Source organism: Papaver somniferum, chromosome 4 (assembly GCF_003573695.1).
Source record: "Papaver somniferum cultivar HN1 chromosome 4, ASM357369v1, whole genome shotgun sequence".
NCBI classification, from domain to species: Eukaryota; Viridiplantae; Streptophyta; class Magnoliopsida; order Ranunculales; family Papaveraceae; genus Papaver; species Papaver somniferum.
The window spans coordinates 113,997,488-114,020,076 of NC_039361.1; the positions used below are offsets into that span (position 1 = coordinate 113,997,488).

General features: G+C 37.4%; 1 protein-coding gene and 1 pseudogene across 3 annotated transcripts; both read left to right on the plus strand.

The window, feature by feature from the left end:
- Positions 1–4,385: 4,385 nt before the first annotated feature.
- LOC113276382 lies at positions 4,386–22,288 on the plus strand. 3 transcript variants are annotated; one of them, XR_003324351.1, is made up of 4 exons: positions 4,386–4,773; positions 7,221–7,313; positions 9,902–9,989; positions 21,311–22,288. XR_003324351.1 is itself a non-coding variant. In XM_026525981.1 (3 exons), the coding sequence occupies exon 3, from the start codon at positions 8,818–8,820 to the stop codon at positions 9,631–9,633; it is 816 nt and encodes a 271-aa protein (XP_026381766.1). In that variant the 5' UTR covers positions 4,386–4,773; positions 7,221–7,313; positions 7,587–8,817; the 3' UTR covers positions 9,634–9,891. The 3 variants fall into 3 exon arrangements, 1 of the variants encoding a protein (XP_026381766.1); XR_003324352.1 differs by lacking the exon at positions 9,902–9,989; XM_026525981.1 differs by lacking the exons at positions 9,902–9,989; positions 21,311–22,288 and adding an exon at positions 7,587–9,891.
- LOC113276767 lies at positions 17,001–17,100 on the plus strand (annotated as a pseudogene).
- Positions 22,289–22,589: the final 301 nt, after the last annotated feature.

Sequence of the window (22,589 nt, forward strand, 5' to 3'; positions counted from 1 at the left end):
CAATTCTAATTTCCTAAAGCATTTAGGTCTAGTCTCAGAACTTAATATTCGACACATTTGGAATATAAACGTTCCCACAGTTGGAAGAAAACTATTTGGTGGGAAAACAAAGTCAATCTGGGGATCATAGCCTGGGAAAACCACATCAACCATAGGATGGGTTTCTAACGACTGAACTCCTTCATGGACATCATTAGGCTCGGGAAAACGAGTATGAAGGTAATCTTGTAAAATGGTCGAGGCACAGATATCAAGTCCTAAGTGTAGGGACTTTCTGAGAGTTAAAGGTAAGGCACTAGGGAAGTGATAATCACCCCCAAACTTAGAGTTTTCAGTGTCTCTAGATAGACCTCTAATTATTTCTTGAATTTCCGTATCTTCAGAGTCCTTAAAATATTCAAGAGATTCTTCTAAGTTATTATCAGGTAGTGCATCTTTACTCATTTCTACGGGTCTATCTTCTTCTTCCAAGACTATTGTTTCTAAGTCGCTAGACTCTAAAACAGTATTTTCGAAATGAACCCGTTCCTCTAAACCACTATCGGCTTCGTAATCAAAAGGAAAAACTACATCGTCTAAAACGGTGGTATCCCTAATCAAATCCTCGTCCTTTTGAATAGGTGAATAATCATAAAAATTATTTGGATTTGAACTAGAAATAATATAATCACTATACAGCTCAATTGGATTACTAGACTCCTGATCACTATGCCTACATATTTCGAATTCTTCATTACTGCTATCCTCATCATCATAGTACGAAAATGATTGAACCTTATCTAAATAAGTAGTGTCTTTTATTCTAACCTCGTCATCTAAATTAGGCAAATATTCACTATTTACATCAAGGGTAAAATTGGAAACACTATTTTGGAAATTCAGATTATTTCGAGCAAGTCTTTCGTTCGTCTCAGCCATCAGCTTGAGGGATTCCTCTATAGAAAGTTCACTCATTATTGTAGTTCTTTCGTCTATAATTACACTATTCATCTCAGCTAACTTACGTGTCGACTCAGTTAACTCCCTCAGGGACACTTCTAAAGGAGGAATAGGAACAGAGGGATCATAAAAAGGACTACTTTTCAATAGTTTGATTGTATCCTCTAGAGACGAAGAACTAGTACTATAATCTTCTTGCTCGTAAGATTGATGCATGTGTGGATAGTAATTGGGCTCACCAGGGTATGACCCATATCCTTCCAAAGGATGGCGTTCCCAACCACTATTCCCAGCATAGTCATAAAAAGGATGATGTCCATATTCAAATTCAGGTCGATAATCATTGTATTGGCTTCTATCATACCAGTTCGACATTCTTAATTGCAAGGGAATTCTACACAATCACAAACAAGGATGACTCGACCAAATCAAACCGATAAAATCTAGCAAACAACAAGCATGATGGCTCCACTTAGATTGTTTCTAGACTTGCTTCTATCTCTCGAAGGGGAATTCGTTACAGTTTAAGGAAACCCCTCTGGAATCAATCCGAGTCAAAGTAAGTTGAATTGAGGCGAGGGAAGCTCAGTGGAGCTTTGATACCCAAGGCCTCACCGCTATCACAAGGCGGCGCAGTCACGCATTCAACTCACAGAAACCGTCATGAACTTCGAAGTATGCTAAAAAAATAACCAATATCCTTCGAAATTTTTTCCTAACAAGCTCGATACCTTATAGGTCTTTTTCTAATCAGATTTTAAAGCTTGGGTTCGCGTTAGGTTTTGTTCTCCTAAAGCGGGCAAGAAGGGAGCGGTGATGAAATCTGAACCCTTATCTTGTTTAGGCCAGGCCTTGCCCTTTACTAGGAAAATAAAGACAGTCCAAATTCGTCCTCAATCAATGATCACCTTAAGGAATACAGTAACTCGCTTACAGGAGATTCGCGAGTGTTTCGATGGACTTACCTCCCGCACCAGACGAGGGATGAACCGTTGAAGTCGACTCGGGCCACGACTCCTATGTCATGTACGAACCCGAGGGGCCGAGACGATATAGTAATCGTCGTCCTTCCCTGCACACAGTTTATATAATTTTTTTTTTGTTTAATAATATCTTTCCGTAGGGTTAAAAAAAAATAAAGTCCAATTGTTAAAGTCCAAAGTCCAAAATAAATAAAAATTTTTTTACAGTTTTCCTCACACACTCTAAAAAAATTAAGAATTAAAAATTAAATCTTAAAATTGTCCTCTTTTCTTCTCTTTTCGCTTTAAGCTTTAAGCTTTTTCCTCTCCAAGTCCTTAGTGCTCCACTTCGAACCTGTAAATCAAAGAAAAAAAAAAGACAAAGTAAAAAGGAACAAATAATAAAAAAAAATAAACCTAAAAAAATAAAAATAAATCTATATACAAGTCCGCGTCGGCGGCGCCATTTTGTTATAGTGTTAAAAGTGGTGGTAAAAGTTCGTTTCTCGGACTTGTAAAGATTTAAAAATAAAAATATATACAAAAAATATTAACAATATGGGGAAGAGTACTGGGACTAAAGATTCGGCCGTTTTTTTTTCTTCAAATGGTTCAGAAATTAATTCTAGCAATTATAGTTCAAAAACAAAACAAATATTAACTCTAGTTTATTGCCAAGATAGATTTTATAAAATATTACTTGTATTTCTTAAGCATGGCATATCAAAAATCCCTAGGACTAAGCATACTCCATCAAATGAAATCACAAGTAATTAATTTAAAATCTTAATTCAATTAAAATTTGTGTAAAAAGTAAATAAAAGAATTAATGAAATTACCACATGGATGAAATTCGACCTCCTCCGTCGTCCCAGTGTTGGGTTTAGCTCATCATGATAAAAACACGCTCAAAATATTTATTTATTGCTCAAAGGGTGTTTACAAGGATGAAAATGGAGATGAAATAATAAAACAGTGAATGTGCGACCCGCAGAAAGCGTCAAAATGAACGACACAGAAGAAGTGCTATTGTTACTGTAGCTCTAAGACCCACACCTATGACCCACGATAAACGACTGCTGGTGCAGGTCCGTTCTTCGTGTTCTTGGTGTTCTTCATCATCAGCAGCAGCAGAAAAATGGCATCTCTGCAACTCGTGAGTTCTTCATTCTGTAGCCTCCAAAACTTCCCCAAACTCTCGACACCCTCTCTGCTCAACCCCAGCAACCTATTTATAGCCAACAGACCCATCGAATCTCGCTCATTCACTCCATATAATTCTCCATTACTCGGAAAATATTTTTTCCCATTTTCTTCACTGTCAGCCGAGATATGATCTTCTCCATCCCCTCTGCCTGCGCATATGAGCTGCAATACTTCCATAGTTGCATAAACACTTAAGAAGATCAGATATCTTCCCCATTTATTCCACAAAACTTCCCAAAAATTCCTCTCACAGAGAACTCGAGAGTATCTTCCCTGTTTAACTCTCGATTGAAAGTTACCGGATTCTAGTCAAATTTAACTCATTCCAACGCTCAGAATAATCTTGTTATACTCAATAGATGTGACCTAATTAATTCCAGCCATTTAGTCTCTCCACAAATCCATCGAAAATCAATTTGAAAATCTGCCAGGGAGAGAATATATTTTCCCGCCAAAAATGAAATTTGAATTATGAGAAGAAAAGTGTCCTCCCCCTAATCCTGTACGGGTGTCCCTTTAGCAATTGGGGTGGAAATAGTAATTTTGGGGGTGGAAATAGTAATTTTTCTGGGTTCCTCCGGTACATTTCTGGGACGCTTCCGGTGCATTTCTGAGGTGCCTCCGGTACATTATCCTAGGGTGTAAAACACTACTTTTCGAGCTCATTTCGCCGCAAAGGCTTATTTCTCTAAAAACATTTACAAAAACAAAAAATAACACAATAAGTACTTAATCGAGTCTAACAATACAGAACATTGAGAACAAAATAGACACATAAATGCGTCTATCAAGCGTGCACCTGGAGAGGTGATTGGTGTCTAATAATGCATATTTTAGGATCATTTTGTTGTCTTTTATCACTCATGTGCATTATCTCCATGTTTTTGCGCCAATTTATATATCTGCCTCTCTAAATACTCTGAAGTAAATTTATATTAGTAATCTTACTAATTATTCATTTTTTATATGGCAGGAGACTGAATATAATGGGATCCCATAAACGTGGAACAAAGTGGGTGTTGCACGACAATGAATGGGCATAAGAAGGCATGCGCGACAAGGAATTGGTGCCTGGTGGCAGAAAAGAAGAGGTTTTGCAAGCCATTGGCGTAGCTAGACTTATCAATGAACCTGGATCCAAGGCCTTAATCCAAACATTATCTCTAGTTCAAAACATCAACATTGATGATACTGACCAACACTGAGTGCTCCCCCATTGCCAAGCATCAATATAGATGCTCCTGCCCAACATTGTCGGAAGTCTCCCCTTCTCCCATTTTCACCTGACACCACCTCCCTCTCTTACCCAAAAACATCACCATCTCTGTTCTAGCACCTAAATCCAGATCCTAGACCTAGACTCTTCCACGTGAGAGACAAGAGACTGTATTCTCTCCATTTTTCTCTGTCAAACCCATATCTTCTTCATTTTTTCCTAATCAATCAGATGTCAAATTCGTACCCCTATTGCTTTACCTATTTCAAGATTACCCTAGATATCAGCAGCTGTTACTCGAGGAACAATAGGCCGGTGAATTTGTCTCTAAAGAGCAGTGAGAATGACGAAGGAAAGGTCCGAATTTCCAGTTCTCTATAACATCAACATCGTCATAAAAATAGCTAGTGAATATGATAGGGTGGCTGTAGCCTGAAGACTCCATCAGTGGTGAGTCCCAAGAACACCAAATCCCTAATTTATGCTCTTGGATTGATTGATAACTGAGGGGAACTTTTGTATAAATAGAGGAGCTGGTTGTGTTTGAAAGCAAGCCCGGAGTAGCCGGTGCAATTTGTAGTAGTGATATTTAGGTTTTAATTTCAGTTTTTGTTATGTTCTAAACCTCTCTTCTTAGGGTTGAGATGAAACCCTTAATCTACTGCTGGTTGATTTATGCTACTGTTATTGTTCTTGTGTGTTGAATTGATTGAGGATATATTTAATCTTTGTGCTATAATACATAACTTTCACCTTGTATGTCATGCATCCTAGATTGTCAGAGTACTTATTTGTTGTTGCATCACCTCATGCTTAAAATCGATTATTGTTAATCTGTGATTAGTTGTGCTGCAATAAGACAACTAATTCTAAGGATTGATACCTTAGTTGTGATTAAATTATCCATCTGAGATTACCTTGGATATGCGGCAGACTTGAAACTTCACCGCTATCCCTTATAAGGAACAAGAATAGTTTCATTGGCTGAATTCTCAAGTGTAGGTTATGTGGTTGATTCAACTGCCCAAGTTCTCTTGTCTAATTGTTTACAATCTGCTTATTGCACCTTTTGCTTACATTCTGCTTTAATACTTTAATCTTTATCAAACATCTTGTCGAATCGACACAACGGACACCCATTTTGGTTACTTTCAATTTGAATCAGTTTTGGTAATACTTTAACTTCAACTCTACACCCACCAAGTCCCTGTGGATCGACCTGTGCTTGCCCTGTGTTGCATATGGACACTGTGCACTTGCAGTAGTAATTGTAGGTACTGTTTATTAGCCTACCAAGTTTTTGGTGCCGCTGCCGGGGACTCAGTAGCGGTGTAGTGGTATTTGTACTTTACTGATTTTAGCTTAATCCTGTATATGTGTGTTTTAACTTTTTGTTGCTAGTATAATATAGCTGTCCTAATCCATCTGTATATATTTCATTTTCATTTTTTGTTCCTATAGTTTCAGTTAGTGTCATCTGCAATTATTCACATCCTATAGTTGTTTGAAATTTTTTTTTCAGTTGTTTTCTTTTTTTCTTTCTTAGCTTACAGTAGTCATATAGTATCATATTCATATCCTGTTAATATTTGTGTACTTAGCTTTTGTTTTCTTTTTACTCTTGATAATATTATCTTAGTGGTGTAGTCCATTTGCATTTTAGAGATAGTATAAGCTGTAAGTTTTCAGTTTGCTGTAGCATATTCTGTCACTTCCCTAGGTGGAGAGAGCGTTGTTGTTTCTGAGTACTATATCACCATAGCATGATTTCAGTTTAAGACAATTTGCAGTTTCCTTCCAACCTCGTCTATCTGTTGTAGCCAACTGAATCTTTTTAATTTTCTTTCAGCAAGTTTCCCTGCATCTAGCATCATATGATTCTAAAAAAAAAAAAAAATCTGTTTTGCTCATCTATCTTGCATCCCTTTAAAACTGTCTGTCATTGCATCCTATTCTGTAGATATATCATTACTTCACTAGTTTTCAGTTTAGGCTGTATATATGCTCGTATGGATTTTATTTTTACTGTTATATAGTATAACCTAGTTAGTTGCATTTCATATAAACTGCATCCTGTTGTTTGCATTAGCTGTAGTTTATAAATTCTGTCATCCCATTCCAGTCACATAGCTGCATTCCTTTAGTCTTTCTGCTAGTTAGTCAAACTGCATCATTGTCATATATCATCTCTAGTTTGAGTTGTCTGCACCTGTAGCTAGTTGTGTTCTGTAAATTTTGGATTTTCTTTTTACTTCATGTACATAAGTGCATTGTTTATGCATCATAGATAATTTGTGTCATGTAGCTTAGTTGTGCATTTGTCAGATTTCATTGTTTCATAGTTTAAATTATATTACCATCTGTGTATATAATAAGTTTCATTTGCATCTTAGTTTTGTGACTTTAGATATAACTTCATAAACATCATTGTCCTGTGATATGAGCTAGTTTATCATAATTCGTACAGTGGATAAGCACCTATGTCTGTTCCGTCACTGATAATTCAGTCAGTTAACAAAGCAGAATAACTCAAATCACTGTCATGCTATAGATTCTTCACAGCCAGTCTTAATCTATAGTGACATCTCCTTGTCTTTGCTTTACTTGCGCGCTTCTGGCACTTAAATTGTTTTTGCAGGTATAAGTATTTCAGCATAACTTGAACTTTGTTAGGAGGGTCTGTGATCTGTGTACGCAGATATGTTATTTCATTTACTGCCGAAAAGTTATCGTCAACCTGAATTCTAAATTGTGATTCACATCACTGTCACCAATCCCAGCATACTCACACTTCACATTGCAGAATCCCTTTTCTGAAATTTTCAGTATTAGTGTTTTCATATTCTTGCTTCATCTGCACCATTCTGGGAACTGAAAACTGGTTGTTGAGTTAACAGGTGCCTGCCATACTGCTGTGCAAACCAAGGAATAGGAGAAAGAGGAGCAGGACAAAAACTATTCTAGTGTCTCAAACAGATTTTATACCGACGGTATTCCTCTTGAACCCTGAATGTGAATGTTGTTACCATCATAACCAAGTTCCATGCTTGCTGGATTTTGAACTAGCTACTTTCTGCAACACTGTCAAACCCCTACAACATATAATATATTTGTGCAAGCTCATGTGCTAGTTGAGTAACATAGCTGCTAGCTGATTTGTTATATCACTGTGCATCTATTATCTCAGCATAACTCGTGTTTAAGTTCTTTCGGCCCTGAATCTGATTGTTATTCTTAATAGATGTGCAATCCCTGTTTTTCAGATTTTCACATTGCTACTTGTCCGACAGCCGTAACATGTTGAGTGATATTCTTAAACTGACTGCCATGAATGCTTGATAAACTAGCTACCTTGCTGAGTATTATCCAACCTTGCGACATATAGCATATGTGTGCTCAATTCTGTGACACTTAAGAGTAAAATCCCTGCTGGATGTTTCACTGCATTAAGCTTGTGTCTATCTGAATATGTGAATCTCTGAGTCTGTTATGCTAGGTACTGTTCCAGAGGTAAGTTTGTCAAAAATACTCAGTATGCTTGGGTCCTCTTTTGCTTGCTACATGATCTGAGTTGCTTTGAATTTTGATTTAGTGAAAAGAGCATCATAATTTGTTGTCAAATGCGAGTAGGCCACTCTTTAGGATAACAACAACATCATTTCTAAATCAAATAGAAACAACCATTTCGGACATGTAGGCTTTGTCAGGCAGATACTTTGTGATTACTATAAAAAAAAGAACAAAAACATTTCAAGGCAGTATTTTGGTCTGCAACTGGGGATGGGCACAAATCCATTAGAGAACTTGCTTATGGACATGTTTCACATTATGAGCCTCCCACAGACCATGATGTCAATAGTTATAGGGATTGTTATGGACATTTTCATAGTCCCGAGCCTCAACACATGGACCCTAATGACTATTCACACATGTATCATTCGCCACAGGGAGAAAATGAACATTTCTACAGTGCCCAACTCCCAAATTCGTCACTTTTGGATCAGTTAGAAGCTCAAATTACAACTTTAGAAATGCAAATACATGAGAAATCTGTCGCATCTAATTCGCCTAGGCAATCTGAAATCTATGCTTGTACCTTACGCGATAGCTTAGGCCATCCTGTTGAGAACTGCTATACTTTGCATGATTTTAGACAATCTATAGAATACCATGCACCCATGTATCAATCAACACAATGGGAAGTTGAACAATTTCGTACTCCCCTGACCTATTGTAGGAAATCTGTGGAAGAAATCTCGTACTCATCGAACAAAATAATACTAGGTTTGAATTGAATTTATTGCATGATAAACCATATAGCAATGCTTCTGAATATTCTTTCTGTAGAGACCCTCATGCTCAACCATGTAATGAATACCCATATGCTATACCTACTGTTGAAGACTCTCCTTCCATGGGACGAATTTTAATGCATAATTAGATGTGATTTTGCTTCATGTACAAAAGGAGGGAAGGGAGGCGTATCATGATGAGATGTTTGTTATTCCTAATGAGCTAAATGTTGAAAGTAATATGTTTAGTCCTTCTTATGCAACTGATATTGAACATGAACCTAATCTAGAGGTAAATGATTGGACTAGAGACACTATGATCATAAATAGGGCATCGCATGTCTGTTATGATGATGATGATGTTATGTTAGAAGTTAATGTTTATGCTGAAAATATTGTGGAACCTTTGGGTTCAGAAATATTAGGCTTCTCTGCCTCGACTTTCATGAATGATATTTCTTCTAGTATTCCATATATATGTGATGTTGATACTGATTTGGAGCCTGTGCACTGTGAAGATGAGCGTGACTTAGGAAAGGTTCAATTATCTGTTGACACAAATGATCGTATGCATGAAACTATAATCGATGTGTCTGATTCTCTGCCTAGGTCACAGTATGATGTCTCTTTTGAATTGCCTATGCATGAGATTAAGGTTTTGAATGATGCTGATGATACTGAACTGGGGCTTGATGATTTGTTATGTGAAAATGAATATGATATGCCTGTTTCTGACTTAGGGAGAGAGTGTGATGGTACTAATGGCCTTGTGCATAAAAACAATTTAAATGTGCCTACTTCCTTGTCTAAGTCACAAACTGAGACTCTTTCACCCAACTTAGATTTGATTTGTAACAAAATTGTAAAAACAACTTTTCTGAGAATACCTAATCTAGGATTGGAATTGTGTGCCTCCAAAGTCCTCTTGGACTATTTTCCAGCTAAATATGATACATTTGAGGAGCCACGGTTGGAATGTTTGTCTCTGCCCATCCCTAACAAAGTCCATTTTGAATAAGATCTTGTGCATGCAGAACCCCTAAGATTGCAAGATTTTGTGCTCAAAAACACATATGCTGACAACTTTAGGTTTGGGGGTAACTCGTTTATATATGCAGCCTTACTTGCACTCTCATTTTATATATGTGTAAGGCTGTTGATGTCTCTGCATGTCTTCTTTTGGGTTGATCCTCAACTCTTTAGGTTGTATGTGTATGGTGAAGTTTTCTTGTATATAATCCAGTAGGTAATGTTTCAGTTGAATCTTATGTTTCTTTTGTATATAGTATGCACATCCAATGTGATCTCAGCTAAACAAATGTTGGATTCTAGCCTTGAATAATGGAGTTCAAATTTTTCTTTTGCCGACATCTGGTAATCTCTTTTCCTTTTTCTCAAACTCAGCATGTTTCTCCTGGTATGTTACGATTATAATTCTGTTGATCATTAGAAACATTGAGGACAATGTTTAGCTTAGGTATGGGGGTGAAAAGTAGATACCATATGATTGATCGCATGCTATAATTGAAAACAGAAATCTTTCTTTTTGTTATAAAAAATGAAAAGTAAAAAAATGAAAAATGGAGCTCATTTACCTTGAATTGTGATACTTGTGCATGTATGATATCTTAGGATTCTTAGTCTAGATGATGAGGCACCCCTGATTCTAGTACAATTCACATGTGATATAGAAAATTTGCACCTGCACGATCGACCAAGCGTGTATAGCGTCGGTGTTTCATAGGTGATGTGATATGTAGATAGTGGTAAAAGTGGTTCGATTCTCAGACTTGTGAAGGATATTAATTAGACTTAAATTCTAATATTAAAATAGAAAACTCACTAAAAATTATAGCAAACTCAATCAAAGATGATATCAATACTAAAAGAAACACTGAGGCTAAGATTCCACTATTTTCCAAGTTCAAAGTGATTAAACCAATACTTATATTTATGCAATTTTTTCGTTTAATTTGATTCTAAAATATTGCAACAAGTAGATTTTCAAAAGTAGTAATTGTAAATACCAAGTATGAAGCATCAAAAGTCTTAAAACTAAGCATACTCCATCAAAATAGATCACAATCACTCAAATAAAAATCATATTCAATAATAGTTCAAGGCAAATAATCATATAATTATTGCAAATAAAAAGATAAAATAGAATATACCACTTTTTGTTGGAAAAATAGCTTCCTCTATCGCCTCAGCAATGGGGTTTAGCTCCTCATATTAATCATGATCTCAAAATATGTGTTTGTTGCTCAAAAGATGATTAAAAGAGTGAAAAGTAATAACACAGACTGTTTGCAACAGTGTATTGGTGTTGCAAAACAGCCGTTACAATGGAACTGTTACAGAAAATTATTGTAAATACTGTTGCTTTGTCGCTGATTTTAAGACCCTAGAATACGACTGTCCTGCAAAGCTTAATGTTTTTTAGCTGTTAAACAACGACACTGTTTTGCGAATGTTTCCCGTGCGTCAATGTTCTTCGCGTTCTTCCTCTTCAGCAGCAGCAGTAGCAGAAACAGAGTTTGGTAAAGCTCTGATTTCTTCTTCTCTGGCTCTCCTTAGGTTCCAAAACTCTCGACACCTCTTCTATATGACCCAATACATCTATTTATATCAAAAATACCGATTAAATCTCTCCCAAATCTTCCAAAATCTCTTTCCTTCTCTTCACAACCAAGTTGCGGCAATTTCTTGTTTTAGAATTTCTACGCGTTTCTGAGCTTTCCTTTTTATTCTAAACTCTTCCTTAGATAGATACAAATCTTTTGGAAAGTTTACAACACTTTAATCTCTCTAAAATTCCCTAAAACAGGTCACGCACGTGACTTTCCATATTTTCTGTTGTGACAAAAATCCGTCAATTGAGCTCAGTCTAATCGATTTAAACACCCATATCAGATTCCTAGACCCATAAGGAGTTTATCCTATGAAAATCAGAGGTTTGATCGACCTCAAACTCCTCCAAATCATGATTGCCAAAATCTGTTCTTCACTGCACCTATTTTCCCGCCAAAACCTGGTTTTTGAAATGTTGAAGATGGTTGCCCCTTATTTGTTCTTCACTGCACCTACACCCTAGCATTGGTAACAACTTGAATCGTGAGCCCCACCTAATCACTTAGAGAAACATAGTTTAAAAACAAAACAAAATAAAAATAGAAGTGAAAAGGACTCAACGAGATATGGTGAAACTATCATGTTATTTCTAACACCTGAGCTCTGTGCTTTTATGAATAGACACTTTTAGATGTTGCCATCTAGTTAGATTGGTTCCTCAACTCCTACAACCAAAATGCTTCCATCCACTTAGATTGGTTAGTGCCATCCTTAATAGGGATAAATTTCTAGGCTCTGGAGTTTATTTATTACAACGAAAAGGTAACAAAAAGTTCTACCCCACCCCCAAACTTAAATTTAACATTGTCCTCAATGTTTCTAATCAAAGAACAGTACCAAAAATATGAGTAACATGAGGAAATAATAAAGAGAGAAGTCGGAAAGATAGTACCTGGGTGAAGTGTAACCAAAAACCGAAAAAAATATTATACAACATACAAAATCGCCTCGATGGTCAATCAAGGTAAACAGGGTCCTCCAGAGGGACCTCCTCAACATCACCTGTAGGAAAAGGCTTTAAAAAGGGCTTCAATCGCTGGCCGTTAACCTTTGAAGAACTACTACCATCTGGTGTCTCAATCTCAACAGCGCCATGAGGAAAAACAGTATGGACCACAAAAAGTCCGGTCCACCGAAAGCGCAACTTCCCGAGGAGTATATGCAAACGAGTGTCATAAAGAAGAACTTTTTGACCTGGAGAAAATGACTTTCGTAAAATATTCCTATCATGCACAAGTTTCATTTTGTTCTTATACTCCTTAGCACTATCGTATACCTCTCTACGATTCTCGTCCAACTCATTGAGCTGGAGCTTTCTTTGAGCTCCTGCCTTGTCAAGTGAAAAGTTTAAGTTCTTAATAGCCCAATAGGCTCGATGCTCTAACTCAACAGGCAGGTGACATGGCTTGCCAAACACTAAACGATAAGGTGACATTCCAATGGGTGTCTTAAACGCAGTACAGTAAGCCCATAAGGCATCAGTAAGCCTCGACGACCGGTCTTTCCTATTTGGATTAACTGTTTTATCTAGAATACGTTTAATTTCCCTATTGGAAACCTCTACCTGACCACTAGTCTGAGGGTGATATGGGGTTGCTACTTTATGGGTAATACCGTATTGTTTCATTAAAAGAGAAAACGGTCTATTACAAAAGTGTGAACCTCCATCACTAATTATAGCTCGCGGCGTACCAAAACGTGTAAGTATATTCTCTTTCAAAAACTGGACTACGACCCTGTGGTCATTCGTTTTACACGGAACCGCCTCAACCCACTTAGACACATAGTCTACAACAGCGACAAGTATGTAAAGATAACCAAACGAAATAGGAAATGGACCCATAAAATCAATGCCCCACACATCAAAGACCTCAATCACTAAAATAGGGTTCAAAGGCATCATATTTCTACGGGAAATGGTTCCTAACTTCTGGCAACGCTCACAAGAAACACAATGACTATGGAATCTTTAAACAACGAAGGCCAGTAAAATCCACACTGCAAAATCTTAGCAGCAGTCTTCTTAGCACTAAAATGACCCCCACATGCATGTTCATGACAAAAGGAGATAATACTAGACTGGTCACTCTCAGATACACATCTCCTAATAATCTGGTCCGGACAATACTTAAACAGATAAGGATCGTCCCAAAAGAAATGCTTAACCTCGGCTAAAAACCTAGAACGATCTTGCACCCCAATGTTGAGGGGTTCGACCAGTAACAAGATAATTCACTATATTTGCATACCAAGGTGATTGGGAAACAGAGAACAATTGTTCATCAGGAAAGCTATCCCTTATAGGAAGGGAATCACTAGGGGAACTAACAACTAGCCTAGACAAGTGGTCTGCTACTACATTTTCTGCACCCTTTTTGTCTCTAATGTCTGGGGAAAATTCCTGTAACAATAGGATCCATCTAATCAATCTAGGTTTGGTATCCTTCTTAGATAAAAGGTATTTCAAAGCAGCATGATCTGTATAGATTATGATCTTAGAACCTAATAGGTAGGACCTAAACTTATCCAAGGCAAACACGATGGCTAAAAGTTCCTTCTCGGTAGTTGTGTAGTTCATTTGGGCATCATTCAGAGTTTTGCTAGCATAATAAATCACATGAAGTAATTTGTTTTCTCGTTGTCCTAAAACGACGCCTATAGCATAATCTGAAGAATCACACATAATCTCAAAGGGTAGGTTCCAGTTAGGTGCCTGGACTATCGGGGCAGTAGTGAGTAAAGTTTTAAGCTTCTCAAAAGCCTCTAAACAAGCATCATCAAAGACAAACTTAACATCTTTTGCAAGCAAATTGCAAAGAGGTCTAGAAATCAAGCTAAAATCCTTAATGAATCGACGGTAAAAACCTGCATGCCCTAGAATGACCTAATATCTTTTACGGTTTTTGGGACCTGTAAAGTCTTAATAAGGTCAACTTTGGCTTTGTCTACCTCTATACCCTTTGAAGAGACGATGTGCCCTAACACAATTCCTGATTTAACCATGAAATGGCATTTTTCCCAATTAAGCACTAAATTTTTTTCCTTACACCTAGTCAACACTAATGTCAAATGATGCAAGCACTCATCGAAAGATGAACCAAACACTGAAAAATCATCCATAAAGACCTCTAAGAACCGTTCTACCATATCAGAAAATATGCTCATCATACAACGCTGAAAAGTTGCAGGGGCATTACATAGCCCGAAAGGCATGCGTCTATACGCAAAGGTACCAAAGGGACAGGTAAAAGTGGTTTTCTCTTGGTCTTCTGGGGCAATAACGATCTGATTATAACCGGAGTAGCCATCTAAGAAGCAATAGTGACTATGTCCAGCTAATCGCTCTAGCATTTGGTCGATAAAAGGAAGGGGAAAGTGATCCTTCCTTGTGACCTTGTTCAATTTCCTATAGTCAATACACACACGCCATCCCGTGGTCACTCGGGTTGGGATTAATTCATTATTATCATTCTGGACTACAGTGATACCTGATTTCTTGGGGACAACCTGAACAGGGCTGACCCACTTACTGTCTGAAATTGGGTAAATAATACCCATCTAACAACTTAAGCACCTCTTTTCGAACTACCTCTTTCATGTTAGGGTTCAGTCGACGTTGCATCTCCCTAGAAGGTTTGGAGTCTTCCTCTAAATGAATCTGATGCATACACACAGTAGGACTTATACCCTTAATGTCTGCTATAGTCCACCCTAAAGCTTCCTTATTGTCTTGAAGTACATTTACTAGCCTACTTTCCTGATCACTATCCAAATTGGAAGCTACAATCACAGGTAAAGTCTCAGATGGGCCTAAAAACATACTTTAGAGTATCGGGTAGTGGTTTAAGGTCCAACTTTGGGGGTCTTCTAAAGAAGGAATTAGGGTAGTCTCAGAAATGGTAACGGTTCGAACCTAGCTTTCCATCTATCAGTGTCTAACACAGGGGTAGAATCTAATAGAGCATTCACCTGTTCAATAGTGCTATCGTCGTCAAAATCTAAACCCAACTGGGATAGACAACTTTCTAATGGGTCTTCAGACAAGATGTTTGGTAATGACTCCTGAACTAAGGCTTCTATCATGTTCACCTCCTCAACACATGTGTCATCTAGCTCATGAGGTTGCTTACTGACATTAAAAATGTTCATCTCCATAGTCATATTACCAAAAGATAAACTCATCACACCATTTCGACAGTTAATGATCGCATTAGACGTAGCTAAAAATGGGCGACCTAAAATCACAGGTATCTGGTTCTCTGGGTCAGGGACAGGTTGGGTATCTAGGACCACGAAATCCACTGGATAAATAAACTTGTCGACCTCAATAAGAACATCCTCGATAACACCTCGAGGGATTTTAACAGACCTATCAGCTAACTGCAGTGTCATCTGAGTAGGTTTCATTTCACCAAGTCCTAGCTGTAAGTATACATGGAATGGCAGTAAGTTCACACTGGCTCCTAAGTCAAGTAAAGCTTTTTCTACCCGGAAGTTACCTATTGTGCAAGCAATGGTAGGAGAACCTGGGTCTTTGTACTTTGGAGTTGTGGTGTTCTGAATGATTGAACTTACGTGACTAGCTAAAAAGGCTTTCTTATGGACGCTAAGTTTTCGCTTTCGCGTACACATATCCTTAAGGAACTTGGCATAAGCAGGAATTTGCCTAATTGCATCTAATAAGGGAAGGTTTATGGTAACTTGCTTAAAAACCTCCACTATGTCATTAAAGTTCGATTCCTTCTTTGTTGGTACTAATAGCTGAGGAAATGGGGCTCTAGGCCTAAAATCAGACCTTTCAGGAACCGAATTCACATCATCAGAAACTTTATCAGTCTCTTCAGCTACTGGTCCTGAGAGGTGAGATCCTGAGGGGTGAACTACAGTATGTTCACTATCGGGCATGGTTACCTTATTGTCTACAACTCTACCACTTCTAAGGGTTCTAACAGCATTCAATTGATTCGATGGTTTTGCACCTAATTCATGAACTCCTCTAGGGTTGGGTTGTGTTTGACTAGGAAACTTACCTTTTTCTCTCAAAGAATCACTTATCAGACCAACCTGGGTTTTTAACTCGGAAATAGCCTGACTATTTTCTTGTCCTATCCTGTTACTAGCTTGTAGACTTGTTCTACGGATAACTGGAATTTTGCAGTTTGCTGAGTTAACAAGGCGAGAGATTCCTCTAAACTTAGGATTTTCTTATCTGACTGATTCTGAAACTGAGCTAGTCCTGAAGGATTCTTAGTATAGCCAAAACCTGGGGGAGCATTAGAATTACTAAACTGACCTTGACTTTGGCCCTTAGACCACGAAAGGTTCGGATGGTTTCTCCAACCAGGATTATAGGTTTCTGAATATGGGTCAATCTTTTGACGGTTATCAAATCTAGTGTTATTATAAAGAGCATTGGCCTGCTCTTCAATATTCTGGCCTTCCCAAAAAGGCTCCACTCTACCACTAGTCTGGCCCACTTCTAAGGCTTCTAACCTTTTTGCTATAGCAGCAATTTTGGCATCTGATTCATAGCCTCCTTCTACCCTATTAACGTTTCCTCTACTTAAAAGAATTGTTTTCTGGGGTGCCCTACTATTTTCCCATTGCTGGGTTTTTTCGGCGATTTCATTAAAAAATTCCATCGCCGCATCAACAGTTTGGTTTTCAAATCCACCAGTGCATAGAGACTCAACCATGGTCGTTGTGGAATAATCTAAACCCTCATAAAGGATCTGAACTAGCCTAACCTTTTCTAAACCATGATGAGGACACTGGGATAATAAATCATTGAACCTTTCCAAATACCTATATAAAGATTCTCCCTCTTGTTGTGAAAATGTGCATATTTGCGTCCTAATAGACGATGTTTTGTGCCTAGGGAAAAACTTATTGAAAAAGGCAGATGTAAGTTGTTCATATGTCTCAATTGACTCGGAGTCCAAACTATACAGCCACGACTTGGCCTTATCTTTCAGGGAAAATGGGAATAACCTAAGTTTCAAAGCATCATCATCTAAGCCTCTAATTCTTAGAGTACTACAAATTTCCTCAAAATCCCTAACATGGTAATAAGGGTTTTCATTTTCTTTCCCTAAAAAGATTGGGAGCATCTGTAAGGTCCCAGGTTTCAGTTCATATGGTGCCTCTGTTTCAGCTAACTTAATACACGAAGGACGAGTAGTCCTAGTTGGATTCAACAAAGCTTTCAAAGTTTCCATTCCTGGCGCTATCGGAGCAACATGGATTCTCTCCTCAGTCAAAGGACGTTCAAAAACAGACTCTTCAAAAGTCGGACTTTCTAGATTAAGGTAATCGAGACGCTTCGAACTACTAGGTTTCTCTTTAACAAATCTACCTAGTGCGTCTCTTTTACGTTCAGGCATATAATAGAATTTTCTAAATTGGAAGGGTAAGCAAACACAGATCAAGGCCGACTCAACCAAATCAAACCTATTGATTTCTAGCAAACAAAAAGCATGATGGCTCCACTTAGATTGTTTCTAGACCAGCTTCTAATCCTTCGAACGAGAATTCGTTACAATTTAAGCAAACCCCTCTGGAATCAATCCGAGTTAACGTAAGTTGAATAGAGGCGAGGGAAGCTCGGTGGAGCTTTGATACCCAAGGCCTCACCGGTATTACAAGGCGGCGCAGTCACGCATTCAACTTACAGAAACCGTCAAGAACTTCGAAGTATGCTTAAAAGAGTAACCGATATTTTTCGAATGACTTTCCTGTTAAGCTCGTTACCCTATCGGTCTCGTTCTAGTCAAAATTTTAGGCTTAGGTTCGCGTAGGTTACGTGTTCCTAAAGCGGGCAAGAAGAGAACGGTGATGAAATCCGAACCCTTATCTTGTATGGCCAGGCCTTGCCCTTTACTAGAAAAATAAATGTTCGTATTCAGTCCTCAACATATATGCATACGAAGGAGTCCAGTAACTCGCTGACAGGGGATTCGCGAGTGTTTAGAATCTTACTTCCCGTTCCAGACGGGGGATGAATCGGTTGTAGTCAACTCGGGCCACTGACTCCGATGTCTAGTGTACGAACCCAAGGTGCAAAGACAATATCGTAATTGTCCTCCTTCTCTGCAAACAGTTTATATTTAAAGTACCCTTCCGTAGGGTAATAATAAAAAAATAATGTCCCAAAGTCCAAAAGTCCAAAAAAAAAATTACAAAAATAATAAACCCAAATACAGTTTTTTTTTTAAAGAAAATAAACAAACCCTAAACTAAAATTGTCTAAAATAAAATTGTCTTCTTTTCTTTTCTTTTTGCTTTAATCTTTAGCTCCAAGTCTTTATGAAATCACCAAACTCTTTGGCTCAATTTTCTTTATGATCCAGAACCTGTAGACACAAGATAAATACCCAAAAACATAAAAAGGGACAAAAATAATAATAAAATAATAATGATAATAAAATAAATCTAAAACCCTAAAAACAAGTCCGCGTCGGCGACGCCAAAAATTGATGTGATTTGTAGATAGTGGTAAAAGTGGTTCGATTCTCAGACTTGTGAAGGATATTAATTAGACTTAAATTCTAATATTAAAATAGAAAACTCACAAAAAATTATAGCAAACTCAATCAAAGATGATATCAATACTAAAAGAAACACTGAGGCTAAGATTCCACTATTTTCCAAGTTCAAAGTGATTAAACCAATATTTATATTTATGCAATTTTCTCGTTTAATTTGATTCTAAAATATTGCAACAAGTAGATTTTCAAAATTAGTAATTGTAAATACCAAGTATGAAGCATCAAAAGTCTTAAAACTAAGCATACTCCATCAAAATAGATCACAATCACTCAAATAAAAATCATATTGAATAATAGTTCAAGGCAAATAATCATATAATTATTGCAAATAAAAAGATAAAATAGAATGTACCACTTTTTGTTGGAAAAGTAGCTTCCTCTATCGCCTCAGCAATGGGGTTTAGCTCCTCATATTAATCATGATCTCAAAATATGTGTTTGTTGCTCAAAAGATGATTAAAAGAGTGAAAAGTAATAACACAGACTGTTTGCAACAGTGTATTGGTGTTGCAAAACAGCTGTTACAATGGAACTATTACACAAAATTGTTGTAAATATTGTTGGTTTGTCGCTGATTTTAAGGCCCTAGAATACGACTGTCCTGCAAAGCTTAATGTTCTTCAGCTGTTAAACAACGACACTGTTCTGCGACTGTTTCCCGTGCGTCAATGTTCTTCGCGTTCTTCCTCTTCAGCAGCAGCAGTAACAGAAACAGAGTTTGGTAAAGCTCTGATTTCTTCTTCTCTGGCTCTCCTTAGGTTCCCAAACTCTCGACACCTCTTCTATATGACCCAAGACATCTATTTATATCAAAAATACCGATTAAATCTCTCCCAAATCTTCCAAAAGCTCTCTTCACGGCCAAGTTGCGGAAATTTCTTGTTTTAGAATTTCTACGCGTTTCTGAGCTTTCCTTTTTTATTCTAAACCCTTCCTTAGATAGATACAAATCTTTGGGAAAGTTTACAACACTTTAATCTCTCTAAAATTCCCTAAAACATGTCACACATGTGACTTTCCATATTTTCTGTTGTGATAAACATCCATCAATTGAGCCCAGTCTAATCGATTTAAACACCCATATCAGATTCCTAGACCCATAAGGAGTCTATCCTATGAAAATCAGAGGTTTAATCAACCTCAAACTCCTCCAAATCACGATTGCCAAAATCTGTTCTTCACTGCACCTATTTTCCCACCAAAACTTGGTTTTTGAAATGTTGAAGATGGTAGCCCCTTATCCAGGGAAGGGGTGCGATTAGCAACTGCCTGGAAATGGGATGCCCCTTAGTAATTAGGTTACCCCTTATCCAAAATGAGAGTCCGAATAGCAAATGTCCTCCGGGTGCTTTCCGACAACTTTTCGAGCCAATTTTTTCCAAAAATGTTTATTGGCCAAAAATACCTACAAATAAATAAAACACTATAATAAGTACAAAAATGAGCCCTAACAATATATAGAATCGAGACAAATCAGACACAAAATTGTGTCTATCAATAGGTGAAGTAGGTTGTCAATCATCTAGAATACTGAATGAGACTTGACTAGCTTTTTCTTTGGTTGGCTGGGATAGAAGTTGGAGGATACGTTAAGAAAAGCAACCATTGAATTTGACCGGGTGCATCGAAAAGGACTACCTCTTGCTAAAAGTGTCATGTAATGTATTTTTCAGTTTTTGTGTAAAGTTTGTTGCGTCTTCTGTGTATCTTTCATCATTCCAAAATCAGTTGCTAAAAGTCATCAGAAAAATTCAGAAAGAAAAGAAAATTCAGTTGAAAAAAAAAGAAAAAAGAAAAATCAGAAAATGAAAAAGAAAAAGAAAAAAAAAAAGTTAATTCATTGTTTGTTATGCTCTACTTCAGTAAAAATGTTAAAGTGTCTCTCTTGCCTCAAAATGAGAGTAGTCAATGTAAATATTGCAGTCAATGTTCTTTGTTGTTATGTGTTGTAAATAGTCTTGTAATAAGCAAGGAGGGTGTAGCCATCGATGTACAACGCGGGTAAGCTGAAATATCACCAACTCTTAGGTGAACATTCATAATTCTCGTAAATCCGGACAGCAGGCTTGTCTTTGAATGCAGTTCTTAGCCTAAAAACTATCTCTTAGTAATTGGCAGTCATAACTTCCTAGAGTAAATCATTCTCTATGCATGTCTAAGGCAGATACACTTTACACTCTTATCACATGTCCTTAGTTGTTTCAGTGATAGAATTGTGCCTTTGAAAGCTAGATTGACATATCCAATTGATGTGAGCTAAAACTGGAATGCATGTATCACTTTCATGGAACCTGAGCTTATATTTTGTTTTTTTGTTTACTCGAAGTCGAGCAAAATTCAGGTTTGGGGGTGTGATCGGTGCCTAATAATGCATATATTCAGATCATTTTGTTGTCTTTTATCACTCATGTGCATCCTCTCCATGTTTTTGTGCCAATTTATATATCTGCCTCTCTAAGTACTCTGAAGTAAATTTATATTAGTAATCTTACTAATTATTCATTTTGTATATGGTAGGAGACTGAATATAATGGGATCACATAAACGTGGAGCAAAGTGGGTGTTGCACAACAATGAATGGGCATAAGAAGGCATGCGCGGCAAGGAATTGGTGCCTGGTGGTAGAAAAGAAGAGGTTTTGCAAGCCATTGGCGCAGCTATACTTATCAATGAACCTGGATCCAAGGCCTTAATCCAAACATCATCTCTAGTTCAAAACATCAACATTGATGATACTGCCCAACACTGAGTGCTCCCTCATCGCCAAGCATCAATCTAGATGCTCCTGCCCGACATCTTCGGAAGTCTCCCCTTCTCCCATTTTCACCTGACATCACCTCCCTCTCTTACCCAAAAACATCACCATCTTTGTTCTAGCACCTAAATCCAGATCCTAGCCCTAGACTCTTCACGTGAGAGACAAGAGACTGTATCCTCTCTATTTTTCTCTGTCAAACCCATATCTTCTTCATCTTTCCTTAATCAATCAGATGACAAATTCGTACTCCTATTGCTTTACCTATTTCAAGATTACCCTAGATATCAGCAGTTGTTACTCGAGGAACAATAGGCCGGCGAATTTGTCTCCAAAAAGCAGTGAGAATGACGAAGGAAAGGTCTGAATTTCCAGTTCTCTATAACATCAACATCGTCATAAAAATAGCTAGTGAATGTGATAGGGTGGTTGTATCCTTAAGACTCCATCAGTGGTGAGTCCCAAGAACACCAAATCCCTAATTTATGCTCTTGGATTGATTGATAATTGAGGGGACCTTTTGTATAAATAGAGGAGCTGGTTGTGTTTGAAAGCAAGCCCGGAGTAGCCGGTGCAATTTGTAGTAGTGATGTTTAGGTTTTAATTTCAGTTTTTATTATGTTCTAAATCTCTCTTCTTAGGGTTGAGATGAAACCCTTAATCTACTGCTGGTTGATTTATGCTACTGTTATTGTTCTTATGTGCTGAATTGATTGAGGATATATTTAATCTTTGTGCTACAATACATAACTTTCACCTTGTATGTCATGCATCCTAGGTTGTTAGAGTACTAATTTGTTGTTGCATCAACTCATGCTTAATCGATTATTATTAATCTGTGATTAGTTGTGCTGTAATTAGATAATTAATTCTAGGGATTGATACCTTAGTTGTGATTAAATTATCCATCTGAGATTACCTTGGATATGCGGCAGACTTGAATCTTCACCGCTATCCCTTATAAGGAACAAGAATAGTTTCATTGGATGAATTCTCAAGTGTAGGTTATGTGGTGGATTCAACTGCCCAAGTTCTCTTGTA